Raw genomic sequence first — 9,592 nt, 5'->3', positions numbered from 1 at the left:
ATAAGCAAAGAAATGGCCAACCTCATAAATAAGTGTTTTATTGTACCATGTTCCCCAACACAAATTGACACTTGTGCTTTTCAGTTCAGTACTTTAACTGCTTATTATCTTTGTGTGGAATTACTTCACTGTTGTGAAAGTCAGCACAAATCACCTTAAAGATACATTGGCAAGCCCTTAGCTCTCTTTCTGCTCTGCTTGTTCAGAGCTCTGGAATGTTGCCAGGACTGATATGAATAGGAAGAGTGACTTAGCTATTTCTAGAATTCTCAAGGCAGGGTAGTTGTAAGGATGTGGAACACTAATTTAGCAAGAGAAAGTGCATAGTATAGCAGTTTGGAAATGGTTGGTGGTCTGAAAGAGCTTGTGACTTAAAAGAGCAAAGGAAACCTGCCAGCACCCTCATGGCTTGTAGGATTTGCTGCAGCCATGTTTTAGCTATGCAGAGCAATGACCAGATGAGATCAGTCTAGTGACCTTGATTGCAGCGTGATCTACTTGGAGCTCTTGCCCAAACAGCTGATGTGATCTAAATTGAACCCTAGCTTGGTGTCAGCTTTTTCTAGGAGAAACTATTTTTTGTAAGCCTATGACTTAAGCCTTGTAGCGTGTTTGTGAGCTTTGGTGGGGTTTTTCTCCCCTTATTTCTTCCCTGCTTTCTACTTCCCAGTTCTTCCGCGTGCTGAATGGTTATTCCCTCCAGCACAAGCTGCTGCTTACAGGAACTCCTCTGCAGAATAACCTGGAAGAACTGTTCCATCTCCTGAACTTCCTGACACCAGAGAGATTCCAGTATGTCTTGCAGTGCAAGTCTGTCTTGTCCCTTCTATCCCCTTCCTCATTTTTTATTTTTCCTTTTTGGCTTTTGCTGAGTGTCTTGTTTCTCTGCAGTAACTTGGAGGGCTTCCTAGAAGAGTTTGCAGATATTGCCAAGGAAGATCAGATCAAGAAGCTGCATGACATGCTGGGCCCACACATGCTGAGGCGTCTCAAAGCTGATGTTTTCAAGAATATGCCATCTAAGACCGAACTCATTGTCAGAGTGGAGTTGAGCCCTATGCAGAAGTGAGTGTGAGGATGAAGAGAGCACCTCTTGTTGAGCTGCTGTTGTGCCCCGTTCTGCTCTTTCAAAGAGGATGCTGAAACAGCCTCATCCTCACTATACAGGGCTTTCTACCCAGTGGATGGGGAAAAATTTCCTGCTTGCCGCTACAGCAGAGGGAGGACTAATCCTGTGCACTGATGTAAGGGATAAAGAGAATAGTGAATGCCACTGGTATAGCCTAGGTAGCTGGCAGGTAATGCAGGAGCTTTGCAGATTTTGGCAAGAGACTATGTTAATCATTCTCAGTGAGAGTTGTCTACATTTTTTTTCTTTTCAGGAAATATTATAAGTACATTTTGACAAGAAACTTCGAGGCACTGAATGCGCGAGGTGGTGGTAACCAAGTCTCTTTGCTCAATGTTGTTATGGATCTGAAGAAGTGCTGTAACCACCCTTACCTCTTTCCAGTGGCTGCTATGGTATGTCCAGTCACTTAGTCTGTATAAGCAAATTCCCTTCTGACTGTTACCAGGGAGCCAGTTAGCTCCCTAGCAAAGCGTGAAGGGCTTCCCCTTCCTCTCTTCTTGCTTCTGTTTTTGCATCCTGTCTTTTTGTAGACTCAACGTGCTGGAAGGCCTTTCCTTTTTCAGTATATTTGTATGACAGGTGGGAGCTATCCTGTGACTCATGCAAGATGGTGGAGACTGCAAGGGGCTAAGTTAATGAGAGAGAAGGACATCTAAGAGTCAAATGGCAAGAGAAATAGGCACAGGGTGGCACCGATGTTTTGCATAACTAGTGCTATGCATTATGGTTTTGCCAAGTTCAATGACCAGAAGTGAATTAACATCTGATGAGCACAGCTAGGGACTAATACCAAGTTACATCCCTTCAAGCTGATTTCTTCCTCCACCCTCACGCTCTTTCTCTTGTCTTCTCAGGAGGCTCCAAAAATGCCAAATGGCATGTATGATGGTAGTGCTCTCATTCGAGCCTCTGGAAAGCTGTTGTTGCTCCAGAAGATGTTAAAGAACCTTAAGGAAGGAGGTCACAGGGTGCTCATATTCTCTCAGGTAGACTTAAGACTGGGAATTCTTTTTCTGAGAAAATAGCCTTTTGATCTTGCTGCCTTGTCCCTAACTTTTTTGTGGTGGTGTTTTCGTGATATGCAGATGACTAAAATGTTAGACCTTCTAGAAGACTTTTTGGAACATGAAGGGTACAAATATGAGCGGATTGATGGAGGAATCACAGGAAACATGCGTCAGGAAGCTATTGATCGCTTCAATGGTATGGAGTCTCTTACTTTCTTGGCAAAATGAAAACTGTTGCCTTGTATGTGCTTAGCAGCCAAGGCAGGATTAAATTAGTAGTGATTCCCCTCAGGTGATGTAGGTCAGATACAAATACTTGTTTTGAGTAATGTACTCTCCCTTGGTTACTTTTGTTCTCTCCTTTTATCTAAGCTCCTGGTGCTCAGCAGTTCTGCTTCCTGCTTTCAACTCGAGCTGGGGGTCTTGGTATTAACTTGGCCACAGCAGATACTGTGATTATCTATGACTCGGACTGGAACCCCCACAATGATATCCAGGTGAGTCTGAGACCACTCACTGTGGAGTAATCCTGAGGAAGATGGGAAATGAAATCATCAGGAGGAGTGAAGGAAGGCCAGACTTCCCCTCTATATGCCAAATTAGAACAGTGAGGATAGGTAGAGGTGGGAAGTGAAACAGCAGAGGGTTCTTCCAGGGCCCAGCCTTTAGTACTGTTAAAAGCCAACATGAAGGCAACTGGGAAAGCTGTGGAAGTAGGCAGGGAGAATCAGATTACTACTTGTGTAGCATTAGACTGTTCTGAGCACATCTCTTTTCTAGGCCTTCAGTCGCGCACACAGAATTGGACAGAACAAGAAAGTGATGATATACCGCTTTGTGACAAGGGCCTCAGTGGAGGAGCGCATCACTCAGGTGGCCAAGAAGAAAATGATGCTAACTCATCTGGTAGTGAGACCGGGGTTGGGCTCCAAGACAGGCTCCATGTCCAAACAGGAACTTGATGACATTCTCAAATTTGGCACTGAAGAGCTCTTCAAGGATGAGGCTACTGAGGGGGGTGAGTGCCTGGGAGCAGAACTGAAGGAGGTGGTGAATGAGGTCTGGCTCATTATTTAGCAAGTGGCCGTAGGCACAGTGCTGATTATAGCTCTACAGAGACATCTAGGGTGACATTCCCTTTGAGTCCCTTGACATCCCCACAGCAACTGTGCCTGTGCTCTTCCCCCAGGGGATAACAAAGAAGGTGAGGACAGCAGTGTCATCCACTATGATGACAAAGCAATTGAGCGTCTGTTGGATCGGAATCAGGATGAAACAGAAGATACAGAACTTCAGGGCATGAATGAGTATCTCAGCTCCTTCAAGGTAGCCCAGTATGTGGTTCGTGAAGAGGAGATGGGGGTGAGTATGAGGTGGTTGTCAGTTAGTATCTTCTGCTGAATGATGTAGGATCAATTAAACAAATGGAGCTCTGATGGTTTTAAGGACAAGCAGACATATATCATCTTGGACAGGTTGGGATATGGAGTGTAGGGTTCTAAATTCGTTACCTCTCTGTGGCAGGAGGAAGAGGAAGTTGAACGGGAGATCATTAAGCAGGAGGAGTCAGTGGATCCTGATTACTGGGAGAAACTGCTGCGTCACCATTATGAACAGCAACAGGAGGATCTGGCCAGGAATCTGGGCAAGGGGAAACGTATTCGCAAGCAAGTTAACTACAACGATGGCTCACAGGAGGATAGAGGTACAAATCCACCAGAACCTGAGGGAGAAAGGGGTGTAAGTATGTGTTGCTGGGAAGTAATGGAGTAGCGTCTCAGGCTCACGTGCTGTTTTTCTTTCAGACTGGCAGGATGACCAGTCAGATAATCAGTCAGACTATTCAGTTGCTTCTGAAGAAGGAGATGAAGACTTTGATGAGAGGTCTGAAGGTAAGTTCTGGTGAAGCCAGAGTTCCGAGGTCACTTTCTCTGAGTGTGGGAACAGCTGGGACTTAATCTGGGAGATTTATATACTTTGGTGCTGTTCTGCAAGGGAAATATTCACACAACGATATGCTGTGCGTTGTCTCTCTTCCTTAGCTGCATTTCTCTCTTCAGCAGCTCGTCGGCCTAGCCGCAAAGGCCTGAGAAATGATAAGGATAAGCCTCTGCCTCCCTTACTTGCCCGTGTGGGAGGAAACATTGAGGTAAGTAGTACCAGGGAAGGTACTTGCATCCTAGCTGCCTCTGTATAGGTCTTACTGTATCCTCCATTCTAGGTTTTGGGTTTCAATGCCCGCCAGCGGAAAGCATTCCTCAATGCTATCATGCGCTATGGAATGCCACCCCAGGATGCCTTCACCACTCAGTGGCTTGTTCGGGACCTCCGTGGCAAGTCAGAGAAAGAGTTCAAGTGAGTCTGCATTAGGCAGGGGGCGATGGATGGCTGACCACATCTAGTCCCTTCAAGGAAGAGTGAGGACTGGGCCTTTTCTGGCCTTTCCTTAGAGACTACATTTCCTTAATATATTGGTTGATTCTCTGCGAGGAAATGAAGTATAAGCAGGGAGAGACTAGGGGGTTGTTTCTAGTTCTCTTCCTTGGACTTTGACTCATCGGTCAACAAAAGCAAATGCTTTTAGAGGAGTAGCATGGCCATGGAAGCCTGTCAGGAATGCTCTCATGAATCTTTTCAGGGCTTATGGTTGTTTCTGGATCAAGATTCTTGAGTTAGCTGTGCATCTTTTATGTGCATAGTAATTCTGTCAGGAAGTTTTCCCTTGAAGGAGCCTGGAACCCCAGAACTTTTGTTACTATGGGTTAGGAGTCTCAGGGTGGCTGCCCTTGTATTATCGGACCCCTTCCAACATATGTCTCCAGCTAACCTGGTTTATAGTCTAATTGCTTGTCCCCTAACCACTCTAGGGCCTATGTCTCGCTGTTCATGCGTCATTTATGTGAACCTGGAGCTGACGGTGCGGAGACTTTTGCAGATGGGGTCCCACGGGAAGGTCTTTCTCGACAGCATGTCCTTACTCGCATTGGGGTCATGTCACTTATACGCAAAAAGGTAGGTGCGTAGCAGAGCAACATGCCCTTTGCTCTCCACACATCTTGTAGTCACTGAGGTCCTGAGCTATTGAGTTACCGCTCCTTTCACACCTGTTTCTGTTGTGTGCTCAGTGGTCTGTCTCTTTCTGGTTTGAGGAGGAGCTTTGTATGACTCCTTTAATGATGTCTTTCCCTCTTCTGCAGGTGCAGGAATTTGAGCATGTGAATGGCCGTTGGAGTATGCCAGAACTGGCAGAGATAGAGGAGAACAAGAAACTTTCACAGCCAAGCTCACCCTCTCCCAAAACTCCAACTCCTTCAACACCAGGGGATACCCAGCCAAATACACCTGCCCCTGTCCCTCCACCTGGTGAGAGCTCCCCTCTTGCACAGTCCTGCGTCCTGACCTCATCCCGGCTGTTCCCGTCACCAGAGCTGTGGTGGAAGGGTCTAGGGGTGGACGCAGATCAACCTACCTCTCGTGTTAGGAGGGCTACCAAAGACATGTGCAAGCCCTTAAAGGCAAGAGAGGACACTAGCTTTCCTTGAATGACTTGACATCAGTGAGAAGCCAGTGTTTGTAGCGGGCAGGAAAAGGGGTGGGTGTGGGTGGGTGTGTGTCATCTTGAAAGATGTTGGTCCCGTTTTTGATGGACCTAATCTCTGGGAGCAAAGGCGATGAGTGCTTTGTAACAGTAAGGGGAAGACCTTACTGATGGCTTACCTTCTTCTTCTGTCTGCTGTGCTGCTCTGGGGTGGGGAATATACAGAAGAAGGAGTGAAAGTAGAAGAAGGAGTCAGTGCTAAGGAGCAAGGGGAGTCATCTGAACCAGAGAAGGAGCTCAGTTCCTCTGCTGCTGAAACAGAGGTCTCTGTGGAGGTGAGTGGTGAGTTGCTTGTTTGCCTCATGGAATTGCAAATGTCTCCTAATTTCTGCCCCCTCCTCTGTGGTGTTCAGCTGCTGAGATGGAGATGAGTTCTTGCAACAATGTTTAAAGACAATTTTGGGGTCCTTAGAATTGGCCTGACAGTTTTGTGCATCTTTACTTTCCAAACTGCTGTGACTGTCTTCTGGTTTTATGCACTGCTTTACATCACTTCTCATTGATTTTTTTTTTTCTTCTCTTCAGCAGTGTGCCCAGCCTGTGGAGACACCATCACAAGAAGCAAAATCCCCAGTGAACCCCACAGAAGCAGATGAAAAAAAAGTAGAGGAACCAGAAGTAAAGGAAAGACCAGATGAGCCAATGGAAGTAGAAAGCAAAGGTATCTCTAGGGAGGTTGTTTAATACAGCAGTGAACTCTCCTCCCCCTCAAATGCTATTTTCCTAAAGCTGCGTATTTTGCGCTTCAGCACTTCATCCTAAAGAAATAGGTGTGAATGCAGACAATCGGTGGGGCTGGGCTTCTCCAGTGCTCTGAACAGGGAGTTAGGGAACAGGATTAGATTTCACAGGCTGAAGAACAAGACCTCAGACTTGCTACGTTCCCATACATCTCATGCTCACCTTCTCTCCTGCAGCTGATGTGGAGAAGGTAGAAGACAGAGCACCTATTGAGAATCCCCCTGAACCTCCTATAATCACTCTGGATGAGAAAGGTGAGTCACGATAATTCCATTCTCTTCCTTACCTCTCTATTGCAAGGATTCCTTGTGGGTCCAACTTGCTGTGGTATCTGCCGTGTTCTAATCATTTCCTGTGTGTACAGAAGAGAAGAAGGATGATGATAAGAGAGAGGTGGTGATGCTGCAGAATGGAGAGATGCTGAAAGAGTCAGTAGATGAAAGGCACAAGAAGGCAGTAAAGCAGCGCTTCATGTTCAACATAGCAGATGGTGGCTTCACGGGTATGAGACACTTCTGTGTGCTTGAACCTGTTCATAGGCCCCTGCTTGTGATTATGAAATAACTTTAAACTGTTCTGGTGTCTCTTGCCTTTCCAGAACTGCACTCACTGTGGCAGAATGAAGAGCGGGCTGCAACTGTCACAAAGAAAACCTATGAGATCTGGCATCGGCGTCATGACTACTGGCTTCTTGCTGGGATTATCAAGTATCCTTACCCTGACAGACCAGTTCTCTCCCCTTGTACATAAAGGTTGAAGGTGACTGTCCTGCATCGGACTGGAGTACATTATGTGAGAGTGCTTTGTCGTCTTTCACAAGAGTGAAAGTGATGATGGGAGGAGGAGTTTCCTGCCAACATAGTTAAGACTTAGCAGGACATAGTTCTCATTCCTTTTCCTTGGCTCCTGTTCTTCCCCTTTCTGCACCCCCTCTCCCCACCCCCTCTTGAGAACTGTATCTGCCTGGGCTGCTTATTTCCTCGTTCTCACTGCCTTTGTTTGCCTGAGCTCATCCCATCTCAGTCATGGCTATGCCCGTTGGCAGGATATTCAGAATGATCCACGTTACGCCATCCTCAATGAACCTTTCAAGGGTGAGATGAACAGGGGTAACTTCCTGGAAATAAAGAATAAGTTCTTGGCAAGGAGATTTAAGGTAAGGATTTATCTTCAGTGTGGTAAGCTAGCTGGACCTTCAAGAATGGCAGTTTGCTCTGAGTTTCTGCTGAGAAAGTGAAGGCTTCTGCAGTGCCTTTCAGTTTAGGGGGCAAAAAACCCAACGTCTTCTGATTATGCAGCAGCTCCATGATGGGAGCTCCTTTTACTCTAGAAATGGCGTTGGGGAGCTTGGTTCTGTGCTCTCTCTGCAAATGTTTATTGAACAACTGGTATGCAGGAGGTTTAAGGTCCAAGTGGGTGTTTCTATCACAGCTCTTCCTTGGTGTGTGACAACCCGCTCGGTGTGCCTAAGCAGAACTTGGAACACTGTATGGATTGGTGAAAGGGTTGCCTTCAGTCTCTCCTTCAAGCCATGTGAGGGTGACCATAGCTTTGTTCTGGGAGTGATTTAAGACCAACCCAAATAAAGGCTGTGTAGTTCTCCCACTGAAGCAAAACATCAGTTCAGTGTAATCTGGCTGATCTGTTCTTCACTAACAAGATTCAGATTGGTTTCTCCAATGTCCCTGACATACTTAACAGTTTTTAGACTCTTTCTGTAAGTAGCATTAAATACTTCTCACTTGAGTTCAAAGAGAAAGCTCCATCCTCTTTGCAGAGAAATGAGAGTCCTCGAGGATTTGTGGCAGTCTTCTATTAAAGTAGATGTAGCCTGGTTTTCTTGTGTACCTGACGTAGGTTAATGGTGCCCGCCCTTGTTTTGGGCTCTTTAGGCTTTACTCAGTATAAAGAGAAGCTGGTGAAAGGTTCAGCTGCAGAACCTCACCTCAGGAGATAGTGGAGAGCTGGATCAGGAGAGTCTGGGGCTGCAAAGAGGCTGCTGCTTCTTTAGGCAACTGCCAAGGGGCTTATTGTCATTGCTGCCCCGTCTTTCAGCTGCTGGAGCAAGCCCTGGTGATTGAGGAGCAGCTGCGGCGAGCTGCCTACCTGAACATGTCAGAAGACCCATCTCACCCGTCTATGGCTTTGAACACACGTTTTGCAGAGGTGGAATGCCTGGCTGAGAGCCATCAGCACCTATCCAAGGAGTCAATGGCTGGGAATAAACCAGCCAACGCTGTGCTGCACAAAGGTAACGCAGTGTGGTAAACAAGGGTGGGATAGCCGTTTAACATCGCTGTCCCTTCTCCCCTCCGAACAAATGACCCTTTTCTTGCAGTCCTGAAGCAGCTGGAGGAGCTTTTGAGTGACATGAAGGCAGATGTGACTCGCTTGCCTGCCACCATTGCCCGTATCCCACCTGTGGCAGTACGCCTCCAGATGTCTGAGCGCAACATCCTCAGCCGGCTGGCCAACCGCAGCAGCGAGCCCCCTCCACCACCCCCTCCCCAGCAAGTACGTACCCGCTCTGGTCAGGAAGTAGGTTACCGTGGGGGCAGGGGGAGCTCCGTGGGGGCAGCTGGGGCCCATTGACCAGCCCTTGAGGCTCAGATCCTCTTGTCTTGCCCCACAGGTGGCCCAGCAGCAGTGAGTCCCTGGCCCAGTGCTGTTGACCTTTCAGCCAAGCTGAAGTGACCCCACCCCCTGTCACACTCTGCTCCTCTGCCTGACATTCCTGCCTGGGTGCTGTTTCACTACATGGAAGCTGCTGCACAGGTCTCTGGCAAGAGAAGAAGCTCCTTCCTCTGCAGCCAGCCCCATGGAGCAAGGAGTGTGCTGTAGGAGAGAGGGGGATGGATGATGGACTCTGTACATAGTGACTGGAGGCCACAGCGCCATGTCTGTTACACGGAGAACCTGGCTGCGTTGCTTGCTGCCTCCACCTGGAATACCAGTTTTTGGTTTTAATTTTATTTTGAGTTTACTGAGATGAGTGTGCAGGCAAGACCAAGCAGAAGCCAGGACTGAGACAAAGCTACCTCCATCAAGATCCTTTTTAATACAAAAACTGACCGGACTTGTCCACTAATAAACAGCTTGAAGACAAAAAAAAAA

The 9,592-nt window shown here is 47.3% G+C and overlaps 1 protein-coding gene across 1 annotated transcript; it reads left to right on the top strand.

Annotated features, from left to right (window-relative positions):
* Window positions 1-670: 670 nt before the first annotated feature.
* LOC104488735 (chromodomain-helicase-DNA-binding protein 4-like) lies at window positions 671-9,581 on the top strand (the record flags this gene model as incomplete). The annotated part of the gene is made up of 23 exons (XM_010132701.1): window positions 671-792; window positions 892-1,065; window positions 1,383-1,524; window positions 1,987-2,118; window positions 2,218-2,335; window positions 2,512-2,636; window positions 2,920-3,157; window positions 3,329-3,501; window positions 3,664-3,844; window positions 3,945-4,031; window positions 4,200-4,288; window positions 4,361-4,494; window positions 5,007-5,151; window positions 5,337-5,502; window positions 5,903-6,012; window positions 6,263-6,398; window positions 6,655-6,732; window positions 6,843-6,980; window positions 7,077-7,185; window positions 7,502-7,634; window positions 8,534-8,729; window positions 8,817-8,992; window positions 9,111-9,581. Coding segments are annotated over 23 exons (3,120 nt in total), but the record flags the coding sequence as incomplete, so codon positions are not given.
* Window positions 9,582-9,592: the final 11 nt, after the last annotated feature.

This window comes from Buceros rhinoceros, unplaced genomic scaffold, assembly GCF_000710305.1.
Source record: "Buceros rhinoceros silvestris isolate BGI_N320 unplaced genomic scaffold, ASM71030v1 scaffold45333, whole genome shotgun sequence".
Lineage (NCBI taxonomy): Eukaryota > Metazoa > Chordata > Aves > Bucerotiformes > Bucerotidae > Buceros > Buceros rhinoceros.
The sequence above is the reverse complement of the archived record's forward strand: the minus strand, read 5'-3'. Positions and strand labels throughout refer to the sequence as shown.